This window comes from Lithobates pipiens, unplaced genomic scaffold, assembly GCF_037356315.1.
Source record: "Lithobates pipiens isolate NorthernLeopardFrog02 unplaced genomic scaffold, aLitPip1_a1.2 Scaffold_28, whole genome shotgun sequence".
In the NCBI taxonomy this organism is placed as follows: domain Eukaryota; kingdom Metazoa; phylum Chordata; class Amphibia; order Anura; family Ranidae; genus Lithobates; species Lithobates pipiens.
This window is the reverse complement of record NW_027507789.1, coordinates 229,603,430-229,622,757: the sequence shown is the minus strand read 5'-3', so window position 1 is coordinate 229,622,757 and position 19,328 is coordinate 229,603,430. Positions and strand designations below refer to the sequence as shown.

Below are 19,328 nucleotides of genomic sequence, written 5' to 3'. Positions count from 1 at the left end.
CGCCACTTCTTATCATGTGACTCCCACTGACCCCTCCCAACATCGCCTGACAGTCACAATCACATGACCGGCCCGAGGATGAAGATGGGGGAGAGTCTGATCGTCCTCAGTGTCCTCCTCCTACTTACCCCCGTCCAGGGTAAGTACTACCCATCCCCCACTCGGAGTGTCACCCCCCCAAGAGCGTGTCACCCCCTAAACTGCCCCCCCAAGAGAGTGTCACCCCCTAAATTACCCCCCAAGAGTGTCACCCCCTAAACTGCCCCCTAAATTAACCCCCAAGAGAGTGTCACCCCCCTAAACTGCCCCCCAAGAGAGTGTCACCCCCTAAATTACCCCCCAAGAGAGTGTCACCCCTAAACTGCCCCCCTAAATTACCCCCCAAGAGTGTCACCCCCTAAACTGCCCCCCCAAGAGAGTGTCACCCCCTAAAATTAACCCCCAAGAGAGTGTCCCCCCTAAACTGCCCCCAAGAGAGTGTCACCCCCTAAACTGCCCCCAAGAGTGTGTCACCCCCTAAACTGCCCCTGAGAGAGTGTCACCCCCTAAACTGCCCCCCCCTAAGGCAGTGTCACCCCCTAAATTACCCCCCAAGAGAGTGTCACCCCCTAAACTGCCCCCAAGAGAGTGTCACCCCCTAAACTGCCCCCAAGAGTGTGTCACCCCCTAAACTGCCCCCGAGAGAGTGTCACCCCCTAAACTGCCCCTGAGAGAGTGTCACCCCCTAAACTGCCCCCCTAAGGCAGTGTCACCCCCTAAATTACCCCCCAAGAGAGTGTCACCCCCTAAACTGCCCCCAAGAGAGTGTCACCCCCTAAACTGCCCCCGAGAGAGTGTCACCCCCTAAACTGCCCCCGAGAGAGTGTCACCCCCTAAACTGCCCCCTAGAGAGTGTCACCCCCTAAACTGCCCCCCCAAGAGAGTGTCACCCCCTAAATTACCCCCCAAGACAGTGTCACCCCCTAAATTACCCCCCCAAGAGAGTGTCAGCCCCTAAACTGCCCCCCAAGAGAGTGTCACCCCCTAAATTACCCCCCAAGAGAGTGTCACCCCCTAAACTGCCCCCAAGAGAGTGTCACCCCCCTAAACTGCCCCAAGAGAGTGTCACCCTCCTAAACTGCCCCAAGAGAGTGTCACCCCCCTAAACTGCCCCCTGAGAGAGTGTCACCCCCTAAACTGCCCCCTGAGAGAGTGTCACCCCCTAAACTGCCCCCTGAGAGAGTGTCACCCCCTAAACTTCCCCCTGAGAGAGTGTCACCCCCTAAACTGCCCCCCCAAGAGAGTGTCACCCCCTAAACTACCCCCCAAGAGTGTGTCACCCCCTAAATTACCCCCCAAGAGTGTGTCACCCCCTAAACTGCCCCCCAAGAGAGTGTCACCCCCTAAACTGCCCCCAAGAGAGTGTCACCTCCAAAACTGCCCCCCCAAGAGAGTGTCACCCCCTAAACTGCCCCCCCGAGAGAGTGTCAACCCTAAACTGCCCCCTGAGAGAGTGTCACCCCCTAAACTGCCCCCCTGAGAGAGTTTCACCCCCTAAACTGCCCCCTGAGAGAGTTTCACCCCCTAAACTGCCCCCCAAGAGAGTGTCACCCCCTAAACTGCCCCCAAGAGAGTGTCACCTCCAAAACTGCCCCCGAGAGAGTGTCACCCCCTAAACTGCCCCCCCAAGAGAGTCACCTTCTAAACTTCCTCCCCAGAGAGTCCCCCCCCCCCCCAAAATAAAAAGCCTTTACCTCTCTTATTTCCATGGAGAATGACTTTGCCCCCCTATGCCGACCTTCTCTGAGGTCTCAGTATATATTCCTCCCACGCTCACCTCCAGGACTTCTCCAGAGCCCCTCCATCCTTTGCACTCCCCACCCCAATGTGATCCCTGAAAACATCTCTTCAGAGAAGCCCATCCCACCTCCGTGTGCTCCCCTGACCCTCCTGTATTGTAACTGTACCCCCCCTCCCCCCCCCCGTATCGTACTTACCCCTCCACTCCTCCCAGCCCAGGGGAAGTATCCCACAACCTGAGTGTCCCGCCCCCTATCCCCTCCCCCACCCTCATTAATTGTTCCTGACCCCGCTATTCTCTTCCCCACTGATATTGCCCCATCATGTGATGTCTGTGCTCTTGTCTGATAGGTGGGACGGCAAAGGAGGAATGGAACTACGTGTCAGTGAGGAAAGACGCCAACATGTTCTGGTGGCTGTACTACGCCGATCACCCTACCAAGAACTACACCCAGGTCCCGCTCGTTATGTGGCTGCAGGTGACTACCCGTGTCTGTCGTCCTCCTCCTGTGTCCCGTGTCTGTCGTCCTCCTCCTGTGTCCCGTGTCTGTCGTCCTCCTCCTGTGTCCCGTGTCTGTCGTCCTCCTCCTGTGTCCCGTGTCTGTCGTCCTCCTCCTGTGTCCCGTGTCTGTCGTCCTCCTCCTGTGTCCCGTGTCTGTCGTCCTCCTCCTGTGTCCCGTGTCTGTCGTCCTCCTCCTGTGTCCCGTGTCTGTCGTCCTCCTCCTGTGTCCCGTGTCTGTCGTCCTCCTCCTGTGTCCCGTGTCTGTCGTCCTCCTCCTCTGTGTCCCGTGTCTGTCCTCCTCCTCTGTGTCCCGTGTCTGTCGTCCTCCTCCTGTGTCCCGTGTCTGTCGTCCTCCTCCTGTGTCCCGTGTCTGTCGTCCTCCTCCTCTGTGTCCCGTGTCTGTCGTCCTCCTCCTCTGTGTCCCGTGTCTGTCCTCCTCCTCTGTGTCCCGTGTCTGTCGTCCTCCTCCTCTGTGTCCCGTGTCTGTCGTCCTCCTCCTCTGTGTCCCGTGTCTGTCCTCCTCCTCCTGTGTCCCGTGTCTGTCGTCCTCCTCCTGTGTCCCGTGTCTGTCGTCCTCCTCCTGTGTCCCGTGTCTGTCGTCCTCCTCCTGTGTCCCGTGTCTGTCGTCCTCCTCCTGTGTCCCGTGTCTGTCGTCCTCCTCCTCTGTGTCCCGTGTCTGTCCTCCTCCTCTGTGTCCCGTGTCTGTCGTCCTCCTCCTGTGTCCCGTGTCTGTCGTCCTCCTCCTGTGTCCCGTGTCTGTCGTCCTCCTCCTCTGTGTCCCGTGTCTGTCGTCCTCCTCCTCTGTGTCCCGTGTCTGTCCTCCTCCTCTGTGTCCCGTGTCTGTCGTCCTCCTCCTCTGTGTCCCGTGTCTGTCCTCCTCCTCTGTGTCCCGTGTCTGTCGTCCTCCTCCTGTGTCCCGTGTCTGTCCTCCTCCTCTGTGTCCCATGTCTGTCCTCCTCCTCTGTGTCCCGTGTCTGTCGTCCTCCTCCTGTGTCCCGTGTCTGTCGTCCTCCTCCTGTGTCCCGTGTCTGTCCTCCTCCTCTGTGTCCCGTGTCTGTCCTCCTCCTCTGTGTCCCGTGTCTGTCGTCCTCCTCCTGTGTCCCGTGTCTGTCGTCCTCCTCCTGTGTCCCGTGTCTGTCGTCCTCCTCCTGTGTCCCGTGTCTGTCGTCCTCCTCCTGTGTCTGTCGTCCTCTGTCCAGTCCCCATCCTCTGGGCTCCATGCTTGTCCTCTTTCCCCTCCTCCTTGCTCTCTCTGTCCAATCATTGACTGGCTCTCTATTCATCTGTCAGGGTGGTCCGGGAGGTTCCGGTTGTGGATTTGGGAATTTTGCAGAGATCGGACCCCTCGATGTTAATCTGAAACCTCGAAACAGCAGCTGGGTATGTCACTGGAACCTTCTTCAAACTGTAGGTGGCCATCCTTTTGACCCCTCCCCATTTCTCTATTTATCACCTTCATTAACGTACCCTCAGATACGGATCCCCATCCTCCTGACCCCTCCGCCTTTCCTTCTATGTCCTCAGATACGGATCCCCATCCTCCTGACCCCTCCCCCATTCCTTCTATGTCCTCAGATACGGATCCCCATCCTCCTCACCCCTCCCCCTTTCCTTCTATGTCCTCAGATACGGATCCCCATCCTCCTGACCCCTCCCCCATTCCTTCTATGTCCTCAGATACGGATCCCCATCCTCCTGACCCCTCCCCCATTCCTTCTATGTCCTCAGATACGGATCCCCATCCTCCTGACCCCTCCCCATTCCTTCTATGTCAAATACAGATCCCCATCCTCCTGACCCCTCCCCCATTCCTTCTATGTCCTCAGATACGGATCCCCATCCTCCTGACCCCTCCCCCTTTCCTTCTATGTCCTCAGATACGGATCCCCATCCTCCTGACCCCTCCCCCATTCCTTCTATGTCCTCAGATACGGATCCCCATCCTCCTGACCCCTCCCCCATTCCTTCTATGTCCTCAGATACGGATCCCCATCCTCCTGACCCCTCCCCCATTCCTTCTATGTCCTCAGATACGGATCCCCATCCTCCTGACCCCTCCCCCATTCCTTCTATGTCCTCAGATACGGATCCCCATCCTCCTGACCCCTCCCCATTCCTTCTATGTCAAATACAGATCCCCATCCTCCTGACCCCTCCCCCATTCCTTCTATGTCCTCAGATACGGATCCCCATCCTCCTGACCCCTCCCCCTTTCCTTCTATGTCCTCAGATACGGATCCCCATCCTCCTCACCCCTCCCCCATTCCTTCTATGTCCTCAGATACGGATCCCCATCCTCCTGACCCCTCCCCCATTCCTTCTATGTCCTCAGATATGGATCCCCATCCTCCTCACCCCTGCCCCATTCCTGGTGTAGGTTGTCATGTTTCTGACCTGTTCCCGGCACCCCTCCCCCCAGGTGGAGGTCGCCAGTCTGCTGTTTGTGGACAATCCTGTGGGCACCGGATACAGCTACACCACAGATAGCGGAGCGTTTGCCAAAGACGTGGACACCGTCTCCAGAGACATGCTGGTCCTTCTCCGGCAATTCTTCCAATCAAAGCCGGATTTCCAGGTGAGCGATGGCGGCGGATGGTGACAGGAAATGCCACGTTCCTGGCACTGCCCCTGAGGATACATTGTAGCCCCTTCTGTAGGGACACAATCCTGTGCATTGGGCAAGGGTTGGAGCTGTTTAAGCAGTGGGCGGGCTTTGTGCCAGGAAGGCAGGTGACAGATTCCTGCCATGTTGTCACCTGATGTAGAAGACTTGTTCAACCGTGAGGGCACTGACCTCCAAGCCTGCCGATCCCGAGTGGCCCCCGGCGCGCGGGCGGGTCCCCCAGTGGCCCCCGGAGCGCGGGCGGGTCCCAATCTACTTGCTCTGTGACGGTCTCTCTATGTGATTTATTATCCGACAGGCGACCCCCTTCTACATCTTCTCAGAGTCGTACGGAGGAAAGATGGCGGCAGCGATTTCCCTGGCACTACACAAGGTAAGGTCCCTGGCACGCTCCTCCTCTGGGCACTTTGCCACCCAGGCCAATTCTGACATTTCTCTCCTAGAAAGCTACGCAGAACCCCCAAATATTATATATGTTTTTTTGTTTTTTATAGCAAAGACCCCAGAGAATACAATGGCGGTTGTTACAACTTTTTATCTTGCGCGGAACTTGCGCGCCAATTTTTCAAACGTGTTTTTTTGGGGGAAAGAAACAGTTTTGTAATTTAAAGAAAAACTCAACAGTAAAGTTTGCCAATTTGTTTTTTGCAAGATGGCGTTACGCCGAGTCAATAGATACCCAACATGTCACGCTTCCATTTGCATGCGTTCGTGGAATGGCGCCAAACTTCACTACTTAAAAATCCCCATAAGCGACACTTGATATATTTTTTTACTGGTTACATGTGTTGAGTTACAGAGGAGGTCTGGTGATAGAATTATCGCTCTCGCTCCAACGTTTGCGGCAATACCTCACGTGTGGTTTGAGCGCCATTTTCATAGGTGGGCGGGGCTTACGTAGGCGTTTGCTTCTGCATGTAAACACATGCGGACAGAGGCGCTTTAAAAAAAAATTTTTTTATTGTTAATTACACTTTCTTTTTTTTTTATTTTGACACTTTTTGGAAAAAAATAAATAAAATGTATCCCTTTTATTCCTATTACAAGGAATGTAAACACCCCTGTTATAGGAATATGGGGTGACCGGTCCTCTTTACAGTGAGATTTGAGGGTCAATAAGACCCCACATCTCACCTCTAGGCTGGGAAGCCTGAAATTAAAAATAATAATAAACCAATCACGGCTTCCCAGCCAAAGCCGCGCCGTTTTGTTGAACGCAGAGGCCGGGCGTGACATCATAACCGCGCCCGTCCTCCGACAATCGTAGAGACTCCGCGACCTTCTGGTCCGCCGGAAATCTCTATGATCACCATCCGGGGCCGGCGGGTCCTGTATCCGACTCGCCGATGGTACCGGTGAGGCTGTAGAAGCCCCGGAGGGGGAGGGGGGGAGTCGCCTCTCGCCTCCCGTAAGAACGATCAGGCGGCGGTACGGCCACTATGACCGCGGTGTACGGAATCGCCGGCTGACAACGGCAATATCTGAATGTCTGTAGCTACCCCCATCATTCAAATATCCCGCTCAAAGTCCGTCACGTCATGTGACGGCAGGCGGGTGTGAGGCGAAGTCTGCAGGGATTGGTCGTCGTGTTTCTGTGGACAAGGGGCGGGACTCTTCTTGCTGTTTATAGAAGGACCTCCTCTGTGACCTCTCAGCAGATGTTGGAGTCCGGGGTGTTTGGTCCTTGTCTGTAAGTGACCCCTCCCCCAAGGAATGTGATCTCACTGCTCGCTGTCTTTCCTCATAGGCCGTCCTGGCGGGAGACGTTAAGTGTAATTTCAGGGGAGTGGCTCTTGGAGACTCCTGGATCTCCCCCATTGGTGAGTAAAGACCACACCTCCTGACCAACCACATACCGTACGCTGGGGAAAGGTCACCCCTGAGAGGTGGAGATCTACCTGAACAACCTCAAAGAGATCCGAGATCTCCGGGGTTCAGTGCCGTTTAAGGCTGAAGTAGGGCAGGGGGCGGGGTTAGTGGGTAGGGCAGGGGGCGGGGTTAGTGGGTAGGGCAGGGGGCGGGGTTAGTTGGTAGGACAGGGGGCGGGGTTAGTGGGTAGGGCAGGGGGCGGGGTTAGTCTGCAGGGCAGGGGGCGGGGTTAGTCTGCAGGGCAGGGTTAGTCTGCAGGGCAGGGGGCGGGGTTAGTCTGCAGGGCAGGGGGCGGGGTTAGTCTGCAGGGCAGGGGACGGGGTTAGTGGGTAGGGCAGGGGGCGGGTTAGTCGGTAGGGCAGGGGGCGGGGTTAGTTGGTAGGGCAGGGGCGGGGTTAATCGGTAGGGCAGGGGACGGGGTTAGCCGGCAGGGCAGGGGACGATACAGGGAGCACGCGGGGGGTGGGGGGTACAGGGGAGCACGCGGGGTGAAGAGTATCCTGGACAGGTGCAGCTGCGGTGGCATTTTTCCTCTCCTCCTGCAGCAGCTGATAGATGGGCGGAGGGAGGGGAGGGGAGACGGCTTCCAGCGGCTGCAGGAGGGAAGGGAAGGGGATTGGTCCCAGTGTGCCGGTGCTGTGCCATCCCGGTCCGGGTTCCGGGACTCTGCCATCCCGGTCCGGGTTCCGGGACTCTGCACGGAAGGGAAGCGATCGATGGGTTGTTCGGATCTCTGTAGTAGAAATGCTCACATCCTGTCCCCTCGGCCCTCCCACCTCAGAGCTGTTAGTAAATCTGAAGGTGATTGTACAGATTGGAACGTGTGTGGCCAGTTTTCTATTGAGGGATAGTGGGGACCTGGGCTGACCGTCATTGGAGCTGAGGTGTTGGGGGAAGGGCTCTGTACATCGGAATACGTGGGGTTTAGAGACCATTTCTGCTCTGAGCTCTGTTGCTGTAGACGGGGCGCCCCTTTAAGCGCAGCAAATGGGAAGAGTCAGAATTTGGGAGAATTTAATGTTCTGATCTGCAGAACCGAAGCAGGGGTCACAGAACCGAAGCATGGGGTCATAGAACCGATGCAGGAGTCACAGAACCGATGCAGGGGTCACAATCCAGGCCAAATTGTCTCACACAGTGTACAATGGTCTGTCATATGGTGGGGGGTGTGGGGGGGATGTAGACTGTGCTGCCTGTGGGGGGGTCATACTAACCAATTGCATATCTTTCTGTGTTGGCAGACTCGGTGCTGAGCTGGGGGCCGTATCTCTACAGTATAGTAAGTACAGGGGTACAGGGGGGGGGGGGTGTTCTTGTGATTGGTCCTCTCAGGGGCCCCCATTTCTTCTATGCACATCTATGGGAGGGAGATCTGTGGGAGAGGGGGGATGTGGGGACCTGTGGGGGAGGGGGATATCTGTGGTGGAGGGGGGATCTGTGGGGGAGGGGGATATCTGTGGGGGAGGGGGATATCTGTGGTGGAGGGGGGATCTGTGGGGGAGGGGGATGTGGGGAGTAGATCTGGGGACCTGTGGGGAGGGGGGATCTGTGGGGGAGGGGGATGTGGGGACCTGTGGGGGAGGGGGGGGATCTGCAGATGTGGGGACCTGTGGGGGAGGGGGATATCTGTGGTGGAGGGGGGGGGACCTGTGGAGGAGGGTGAGATCTGTGGGGGAGGGGGATGTGGGGACCTGTGGGGGAGGGGGGGGATCTGCAGATGTGGGGACCTGTGGAGGAGGGGGAGATCTGGGGGGGGAGGGGGGGATCTGCCTGTGCAGCGTCTCTCTGGTCAGGTTGGGAGTTGTAGTCCCTCTTGTACGGCTCCATGGTATGGGATGGTGCCACACACACAGATCTGAGGTTGGTCTCGTCTCTCAGTCTCTCCTGGATGATAACGGTCTGAAGGAGGTGGAGGAGGCGGCGCGCTCGGTGCAGGACGCTCTCAATAAAGGACAATATGAAGAGGCGACACGGCAATGGTCCTTCACTGAAGACGTCATAGAGCAGGTGAGGATTGTCTGCTGTCCCAGAGCAGACCACCAGGGGGCACCCTACATTCCGAATACATGGGAGATACCAGTCCACCAGGGGGCGCCCTACATTCCGAATACATGGGAGATACCAGTCCACCAGGGGGCGCCCTACATTCCGAATACATGGGTGATACCAGTCCACCAGGGGGTGCTCTACATTCCGAATACATGGGATATACCAGTCCACCAGGGGGCACCCTACGTTCCGAATACATGGGTGATACCAGTCCACCAGGGGGCACCCTACGTTCCGAATACATGGGTGATACCAGTCCACCAGGGGGCGCTCTACATTCCGAATACATGGGATATACCAGTCCACCAGGGGGCGCCCTACGTTCCGAATACATGGGTGATACCAGTCCACCAGGGGGTGCTCTACATTCTGAATACATGAGAGATACCAGTCCACCAGGGGGTGCTCTACATTCTGAATACATGAGAGATAGCAGTCCACCAGGAGGCGCCCTACACTCTAAATACGATGGGAGATACCAGTCCACCAGGGGGCGCCCTACACTCTAAATACGATGGGAGATACCAGTCCACCAGGGGGCGCCCTACACTCTGAATATATGGGAGATACCAGTCCACCAGGGGGCGCCCTACACTCTAAATACGATGGGAGATACCAGTCCACCAGGGGGCGCCCTACACTCTGAATATATGGGAGATACCAGTCCACCAGGAGGCGCCCTACACTCTAAATACGATGGGAGATACCAGTCCACCAGGGGGCGCCCTACACTCTGAATATATGGGAGATACCAGTCCACCAGGGGGCGCCCTACACTCTGAATATATGGGAGATACCAGTCCACCAGGGGGCGCCCTACATTCTGAATACATGGGATATACCAGTCCACCAGGGGGCACCCTACGTTCCGAATACATGGGTGATACCAGTCCACCAGGGGGTGCTCTACATTCCGAATACATGGGATATACCAGACCACCAGGGGGCACCCTACATTCCGAATACATGGGAGATACCAGTCCACCAGGGGGCACCCTACGTTCCGAATACATGGGTGATACCAGTCCACCAGGGGGTGCTCTACATTCCGAATACATGGGATATACCAGTCCACCAGGGGGCACCCTACGTTCCGAATACATGGGTGATACCAGTCCACCAGGGGGTGCTCTACATTCTGAATACATGAGAGATACCAGTCCACCAGGGGGTGCTCTACATTCTGAATACATGAGAGATACCAGTCCACCAGGGGGTGCTCTACATTCTGAATACATGAGAGATACCAGTCCACCAGGGGGTGCTCTACATTCTGAATACATGAGAGATAGCAGTCCACCAGGAGGCGCCCTACACTCTGAATACGATGGGAGATACCAGTCCACCAGGGGGCGCCCTACACTCTGAATATATGGGAGATACCAGTCCACCAGGGGGCGCCCTACACTCTGAATATATGGGAGATACCAGTCCACCAGGGGGCGCCCTACATTCTGAATACATGGGATATACCAGTCCACCAGGGGGCGCCCTACATTCTGAATACGATGGAGATTGTAGACCATTTATTCTTCTATAGGATATAGTTAATCTGCTCGCGGGGGGGGTCACAGACGTGTCAGGTGACATATATTTGGGCCAATAGTAGAAGCAGGAATGGTTTAGTCTTGTTCTGTAACTTTATTTGCAGAACGCGGACGGAGTGAACTTCTACAACATTCTGACCAAAGACTCTCTGATGTCGGGAGGTGGGGGGAAGAGCCCCCCGAAGTTCCAGAATCAGGCTCTCGGTGAGTTACCCAGAATCCCTCACTGCAGGAGCTCATCCCTTCACTAATTCACCCCCCTCCTTCTACAGGAAGTCTCTACCGCCGCCATGTGCTGCCTCTGCAGGCCGATGACCTGTCTGAGCTGATGAACGGACCAATCAGAGCCAAGCTGAAGATCATCCCGGATTCTGTCACATGGGGAGGTGAGATGTCTGGTGTGGGGGAGGTGAGATGTCTGGTGTGGGGGGGTGAGATGTCTGGTGGGTGGGGGGGAGGTGAGATGTCTGTCGGGGGGGAGGTGAGATGTCTGTCGGGGGGGAGGTGAGATGTCTGGCGGGGGGGGGGGAGGTGAGATGTCTGGCGGGGGGGGGAGGTGAGATGTCTGGTGTGGGGGAGGTGAGATGTCTGGCGGGGGGGGAGGTGAGATGTCTGGTGTGGGGGAGGTGAGATGTCTGGCGGGGGGGGGGGGTGAGATGTCTGGTGTGGGGGAGGTGAGATGTCTGGCGGGGGGGGAGGTGAGATGTCTGGTGTGGGGGAGGTGAGATGTCTGTCGGGGGGGGAGGTGAGATGTCTGTCGGGGGGGGGAGGTGAGATGTCTGGCGGGGGGGGGAGGTGAGATGTCTGGCGGGGGGAGGTGAGATGTCTGGCGGGGGGGAGGTGAGATGTCTGTCGGGGGGGAGGTGAGATGTCTGGCGGGGGGGGAGGTGAGATGTCTGGCGGGGGGGGGGTGAGATGTCTGGCGGGGGGAGGTGAGATGTCTGGCAGGGGGAGGTGAGATGTCTGTCGGGGGGGGGAGGTGAGATGTCTGTCGGGGGGGGGAGGTGAGATGTCTGTCGGGGGGGGAGGTGAGATGCCTGTTGGGGGGGCGGGGTTTCTCGTGCCCCACACATAACCTGCCGTTCTCTCCAGGCCAGGCAGCGGATGTCTTCTCCAACATGGCCGGAGACTTCATGAAGCCGGTGGTGAGCGTTGTGGACGATCTCCTGTGTGTCGGGGTAAACGTCACCGTGTATAACGGGCAGCTGGACCTCATCGTGGACACTGTGGGTAAGGAGGGCCGGGGTGCAGCGGGGGAGGTCAGCGCTCACCCCACCCACCAATCACATGTCAGTTCCTGGCGTGGGGGGCGGGGCACACAATAGTCAGGTGGCTCACCTGTTGTTCTAGGTGGTTCCTTCAGCATTGCTCAGTCTCTGCCCCTCCCCCCCTTGTGTCTTCCAGGTCAGGAGGGATGGGTCAAGCAGCTGAAGTGGAAAAAGATGGAGCAGTTCAAGAGCCTGCGCTGGAAGCCGCTGCACCTGCAGTCCACAGAGACGGCGGCTTTCTACAAATCCTGGGAGAACTTCGGCTTCTACTGGATCTTAAAAGCGGGTCACATGGTAAGAAGACCCGTCTACACGCAATCCACCTCCTCCGTGTTCTCCACACTTCATACATGACCTGCCGGCAAAACAGCCTCTGTGCCGAGTGAGCGACCCCCTGTGTTCACAGTGCAGCACGGCAGGAGAGCCGCTACTACAGTGCTTTCCAGCTTCTAGAGCCGGGGGAGGGGACCCTCCAGCTGTGGTGGAACTACATTTCCCATGAGCCACTGCAAGGCTGGCCGTTACAATGACTCCCAGAGGAATGATGGGACTTGTAGTTCTCCCTCAGCTGGAGGGCCCCGGGTTGTCTACCCCGCCTCTAGAGGGATCCTATAAGTATATGGCTCATATGATTCGATGATGAGGCTCTTTACCCATGTGACCGGCTGTGTCCAATCACAACTGATCACATGGTTATCGGCACTCCTCTCCCCACACTGGCAGCGTGCGAGGAGAAGTGATGGGGGGCAGTATGGACGATCGGGGGAGATGATCGTGTGCCACCTAATCAGCGAAGGAGAAAAATTACTCATTTGACCACTTCAGCCCCCCGGAAGGATTTCCCCTGTGAGTCCGGTCGCGGGACCCGCAGACTCGATCGCCGTGGGCATACCCGCGATTGTCGCACAGGACGGCTGAATGGAGGAAATGCCGTGTAAAGAGCATTTCTCCATTCTGCCTAGCAACTAGTGACGCTGATCTCTGCTCCATGTGATTGGAGCAGAGATCAGTGTTCACTAAATGAAAGCCCAGCCCCCCACAGTTAGTAACACGCCCCTAGGAACACTTAACCCCTACACTGCCACCCACTGGTTAACCCCTTCACTGCCAGTGTCATTTACACAGGAATCACTGCATTTATATAGCACTGATTACTGTATAAATGACAATGGTCCCAAAAATGTGTCAAAAATGTCCGATGGGTCCGCCATAATGTCGCAGTCACAATAAAAATCGCTGATCGCCGCCATTACTAGTAAAAGAAAAAAAAAAAAATATTAATAAAAATGCTATAAAACTATCCCTATTTTGTAAACGCTATAACTTTTGCGCAAACCAATCAATAATCGCTTATTGCGTTTTTTTTTTTTTTTTACCAAAAATATATAGAAGAATACGTATCGGCCTAAACTGAGGGAAAAAAACGTTTTTTTATATATTTTTGGGGGATATTTATTATAACAAAAAGTAAAAAATAATGCGTTTTTTTCAAAATTGTCGCTCTATTTTTGGTTATAGCGCAAAAAATAAAAAAGGGTGATCAAATACCACCAAAAGAAAGCTCTATTTGTGGGGGAAAAAAAAGGACGTCAATTTTGTTTGGGAGCCACGTCGCACGACCGCGCAATTGTCAGTTAAAGCGACACAGTGCCGAATCGCAAAAAGTGGTCTGGTCTTTGACCAGCAAAATGGTCCGGTCTGAAAGTGGTTAAGCGTTTATTGATTGGTTTGCGCAAAAGTTATAGCGTCTACAAAATAGGGGATAGATTTATGGCATTTTTATTATTAATTTCTTTTCATTATTGGTAATTGCGGCGATCTGAGATTTTATAGTGACTGCGACATTATGGCGGACACTTTTGACACTGTTTTGGGACCATTGTAATTCATGCAGCGATCAGTGCTATAAAAATACACTGATTAATGTATAAATTACACTGGCAGGGAAGGGGTTAGACACTAGGTGGCGATCAAGGGGGTCAGGTGTGTCCTAGGGAGTGATTCTAACTGTGTATGGGCTACCACTCTCATGACAGAGATCACTGCTGCCAATGACGAGGAGCAGCAGATCCCCGTCATGTTGCTAGGCAGAACAGGGAAATGCCTTGTCTACAAAGGCACCTCCCCGTTGCTGCGCTCCGTGACACGATCGCGGGACCCCGGCGGACATCAAAGCTGCAGGAGCGGTCACGGAGTGCATGTGTGCCCACAGTGCCGCAAAATTAAAGGGGACATACATGTACGCCCATTTGCCCAGCCATGCCATTGTGCCGACGTACATCGCCGTGTGCTGGTCGCCTAGTGGTTAACCGCCAATTCTGACATTTCCTCCCAAAGACAACAACAAAGGGGCACTATAAAGATGGGGCACCCTGCTTGCCAGACACCAAAAATGGGGGAGTCTTCCTTCACTGACAGCAACACAGAACCCCCCAAACATTAGATACGTTGTTGTGTTTTTTTAGCAGAGACCCTAGAGCAGTGATGGGGAACCTCGGCACCCCTGATGTTTTGGAACTACATTACCCATGATGCTCATGCACTCTGCAGTGTAGTGGAGCATCATGGGAAATGTAGTTCCAAAACATCTGGGGTGCCAAGTTTCACCATCACTGGTCTAGAGAATAAAATAGCGGTTGTTACAACTTTTTATCTTGCACGGTATTTGCGCAGCAATTTTTCAAATGCGTTTTTTTTTTGGGGGGGAGGGGGGAGAGGAGAGACACTTTCATGCATTAAAAAGAAACAGTAAATCCCAATTTTTTTGCATAATGTGATGATGTCGTGTCGAGTAAATAGATACATAACACGTCTCGCTTCAAAATTGCGCCCGCTCGCGGAATGGCGCCAAACTTCGGCACTTAAAAATCCCCATAGGCGACGAATTAAATTTTTGTTCCAGGTTACCAGCTTAGCGTTACAGAGCAGATCTAGAATTATCGCTCTCACTCGGATGATCATGGCGATGCCTCATGTGTGGTTTGAACGCCGTTTACATATGTGGACGCGACTTACCTACGTGTTCCAGGCAGGATTGCCAACCTCCCGAAACATTGGAAATTTACTGGCGGAGCACGTTTTTTTTTTTATTTATTTATTTTTATTTTATTTTACTGACAACCTGAGAAATGACAGAACTGCTATTGAAAAGTAACACATTGGGGGGGTTATTTACTAAAGGAAAATCCACTACAAGTGCACTTGGAAATGCAGTCGCTAAAAATCGAAAGGGGTAGATCTAAAAGGAGGGGAAGCTCTGCTGATTTTATCATCCAATCATGTGCAAGCTGAAATGCTGTTTTTTATTTATTTATTTTTTGTTCCTTGCATGTCCCCCTCAGATCTACAGCGACTTCACTTCCAAGTGCAAAGTGAACTTTCCTTTAGTAAATAACCCCCGTGAATATCTGAAGAGTACAAACATGAGAAGGAAACGCTGACGAGGCCGAGAACAAAGTCATTTGCTTGATTTACACACAGCATGAAAGGATCGGCCCCTGATATTTACTGGCAGCTGTAATAAATCACAGATTTTTACTGTCAGTAAATTTACTTGCGGTTGGGAACCCCGATACGTCTTCTTCTGTGAGTGATCACGTGGGGGCGGGGCGCTTTAAATTGTTATTTTTATTTGGGTCACTTTTATTCCTATTACAAGGAGTTATGAAGATCCCTTGTAATAGGAGTATGGTGTGACGGGTCCTCTTTATGGGGAGATCCGGGGGGGGGGGGTCTGTAAGTCCTCACACCTCTCCTCTAGGCTGGGAAACCTAAAATTAAAATATAAACATCTCCACTTCCGAGGCGGCGCCATTTTTTTCTGATGCAGAGGCCGGGGTGTGACATCATAACATCGCGCCCGGCCTCCGAAGCGATCATACGGACTCCGGGGACCATCTGCCCCGCCGGAAATCTCTATGGTCATCGTCCGACGCCGGTCGGTTCCTGCACCGGTTCACCGAGGGATGGGGCAAAACCGGGAGGATCTCCTCTCCCGCCGCCTGTAAGAACGATCAAACGGCGGAACTCCTGATAGTTTTAGTGGTGAAGGGAATCACCGGCTGAAAAAGAAGATCTCTGAATGAGGTCTGAGGGGTCTGAGGCGGCCCCCGTCCTTCCGATATCACCGCTCAACCCAAATGACGGGCAGGAAGCGGTTAAAAAAAAACCTTTGGTTTTGGTCTTATTTTTTGCTAAAAAAAAAACAACGTGATTAAATACAACTAAAATAAAGCTCTATTGTTTACAGTGATACATTGTTACGTGTAATTGTCATTCAAAGTGTGAGCGCTGGAAGGGGGGGTAAAATTTTTCGGTATTGAATGGGTTAATCTCTGCCCTGTCCACAATGTAGCAGATTCCGGCCAAAATATGAAGAAATTCCATTTTTTTTTTTTTTTTTTTCCCCTATTGAATGTTTTATAGCAGGAAGTAAAAAAAGAATAATCTATATAGATAAAGAGATATATATATATATATAGATGGATAGAGATATCTATTTTTAAAAAAAAAAATTTGTTGTTGTTTACATTGCAAAAACGGATATAAATGACCTCTATGTACCGTGTCACATGACCGCACAATTAACAGTTAAAGTAGCGCGGTGCTGAATAATTCTGGAGCTGAAGGGGTTAAAGGAGTTGTAAAGTCTCGCGGTGACGTGGCTCCCCCCTCCCCCCCATTTTACTTACCTGAACCCGATCGTTCCAGCGACAAGAACGAGCACAGCAGCTCCAGCCGCGGTCTCGGGTCCTCATTGGATAGATTGATAGCAGTGCAGCCATTGGCTCTCTCTGCTGTCAATCAGATCCAGTGACACGAGAGCCGTCGGGGGGCGGGGCCGAGTCCTGCTGTCTGCGTCAATGGACGCAGCAGCGGGACTCAAGGGCACGCCCACACGAGTACTAACCCCCCCCATGGAATGGTGAAGGGGAGGAGCCAGGAGCACTGCCGGGGGACCCCGGAAAAGGAGGATCAAAACCCGCCCTGCACAGAGCAGGTAAGTATGATTGGTGGCCCATCCATTAGGGGCGCCGCCCCCTCTAGCCACCCCCTATTCATGTCCGGCCTCTTCCAGGACTCCGGGTGTATGAATTACAGCGGCGGGTTTTCTTTTTTTTTGAAGCACCTGATTGGAGCCAGAGGATCTGAGAGAAACAAACCTTCCTAATCAGTGATCGGGATCTGGTAGGAAAGAAGAGACGCTCTCTCTGATTGGTCCCGGGTTTCAGGCTCCAATCACACGTGTGCAACTTGTCATGTGACATCAAGTCACAGCCCTTTCATTTCAATGACACCCAATCAAATCCGAGCGACTTCCGGTCTCAGCGACTTTGCACAACTTTCATCCAGAGAGTGTGAAATGCTGCGACCTCCAACCAGAACAATCGTCCTGCGAAGAGCGAGGAACAGCTCTACGATCTTCCTTCAATATCAGGCCATGTGATCCTGTCCTCTCATTGATACGTGACCTCTGCTGCAGGAGCTCAGGAGACAGCCAATCAGCACAGTGACCAGAGGGTCACCCTCCCATCTGTGGGGTATTGTAGGGGGGTCACCCTCTCATCTGTGGGGTATTGTGGGGTCACCCTCCCATCTGTGGGGTATTCTGGGGGGTCGCCCTCCCATCTATGGGGGTATTGTGGGTCCTGATGTCTGCCTCTTCTCCCCTGTGGTAGGTACCGTCTGACCAGCCGGAGACATCCCTGAAAATGCTGCGAATGATCACCAACCAGCAGGAGTGACGGCATCCGGAGCCGGCGGGATCCCGGCTACCGAGAACCAACCGCTGCACTTCCTTCATACGGGTTCCAGAATGCTTTGCTGTTGATCGGCACCAAATAAACCTGTGATTTCCCCTCCCCCGCTACGGCACTTCTACCCCATTTCACCCCCCGATCCCTGTGACTGCACACTACTCCGAGGATCGAACAAACCTGTACTGTGTGCTTATTTTTATATTAAATTGGACACCAAAATCTGTGTGTGTGTGTGCTGATCTCATCCTTCACCAAAAATAGAATTCCATGTCACATATCTGTGCGGAGGACCAACTCTCCTCTCCTGAAATACTCTGCACTCCTCTTCCCATATCTCCACACTGCAGCCCAGGGGCCCAATTTGGCCTTTTACTTGCATTTAATCGGCCCAATGATGGGGCACTACTCTGACACCAATGATGGGGCACTATTCCTCCCACTGACACCAATGATGGGACACTATTCCTCCCACTGACACCAATGATGGGGCACTACTCTGACACCAATGATGGGGCACTATTCCTCCCACTGACACCAATGATGGGGCACTATTCCTCCCACTGACACCAATGATGGGGCACTATTCCTCCCACTGACACCAATGATGGGGCACTATTCCTCCCACTGACACCAATGATGGGGCACTATTCCTCCCACTGACACCAATGATGGGGCACTATTCCCCACCACTGACACCAATGATGGGACACTATTCCCCACCACTGACACCAATGATGGGGCACTATTCCTCCCACTGACACCAATGATGGGGCACTATTCCTCCCACTGACACCAATGATGGGGCACTATTCCTCCCACTGACACCAATGATGGGGCACTATTCCTCCCACTGACACCAATGATGGGGCACTATTCCCCCCACTGATACCAATGATGGGACACTATTCCCTCCACTGATACCAATGATGGGGCACTATTCCTCCCACTGATACCAATGATGGGGCACTATTCCTCCCACTGATACCAATGATGGGGCACTATTCCCCCCACTGATACCAATGATGGGACACTATTCCCCCCACTGATACCAATGATGGGACACTATTCCCTCCACTGATACCAATGATGGGGCACTATTCCTCCCACTGATACCAATGATGGGGCACTATTCCTCCCACTGATACCAATGATGGGGCACTATTCCTCCCACTGATACCAATGATGGGGCACTATTCCTCCCACTGACACCAATGATGGGACACTATTCCTCCCACTGACACCAATGATGGGACTCTATTCCTGCCATTAAAACCAATAATGGGGCATTGCTTACTTCCACTGGCCATAGTCCGGCCCCTTCTCTATCTAACTCTCCTCTCCTTAAATACTCTGCTCTGCTGGTGGACTATGTGGACTGCAGTAAGATACTTGGTTAGATTTTAGCTTATGGGAGATAAATTGAAAAATTCTTTGTGCTCCTAATTAGCTTGAGTTGGTAATAATGGACCTCTGTCATTCTGCCATTGTTTAGAGAGGTCAGAATCTCTTCTCCTATCAGATGTGACATTGTATCGTGTATGGGGTCCTCCTGTCTTCTGCTCACGGTCTGAGATGAGAATTTGGAGTTTTGTTTCTTAGCAACTGAGATGAGGAATCCAGAAGCTGAGGGGCCGGCGCTGACGTGTGAGGAGCGTTCTCCTGCCTTCCATAATATATTCCTATCGCCCCATCCGCCGGCCCTCCATGTCCCGGCTTGTTGTCTCATTTATCATTGTGATTGTATGGAGTGATCGGAGGAACATCATCCGGGAGAAGAACTGTCCACCTGGCCAGATCTGACCCTACATAGCAGGTAGAATGCGAGCAAACCATCCCAGAAATGTATGATCCCCACTTGGAATAATTCAATTCTGCCGAGTTTAACAACTCCGACATTTTCACAAGTTTTAAATGGGTGCATTTATCATGAAA

General features: G+C 53.5%; 1 protein-coding gene across 2 annotated transcripts; it reads left to right on the top strand.

Annotated features, from left to right (window-relative positions):
• The first annotated feature begins 7 nt into the window (after positions 1-7).
• On the top strand, positions 8-17,619 carry SCPEP1 (serine carboxypeptidase 1). Of its 2 annotated transcripts, XM_077460697.1 has the most exons (13): positions 8-139; positions 2,131-2,258; positions 3,572-3,661; positions 4,701-4,856; positions 5,203-5,277; positions 6,652-6,724; positions 8,015-8,052; positions 8,652-8,780; positions 10,474-10,573; positions 10,642-10,755; positions 11,462-11,599; positions 11,774-11,931; positions 17,316-17,619. In XM_077460697.1, the coding sequence occupies exons 1-13, from the start codon at positions 64-66 to the stop codon at positions 17,379-17,381; spliced, it is 1,341 nt and encodes a 446-aa protein (XP_077316823.1). In that variant the 5' UTR covers positions 8-63; the 3' UTR covers positions 17,382-17,619. The 2 variants fall into 2 exon arrangements, with proteins under 2 accessions (XP_077316823.1, XP_077316824.1); XM_077460698.1 differs by lacking the exon at positions 8,652-8,780.
• The last annotated feature ends 1,709 nt before the right edge of the window (positions 17,620-19,328 follow it).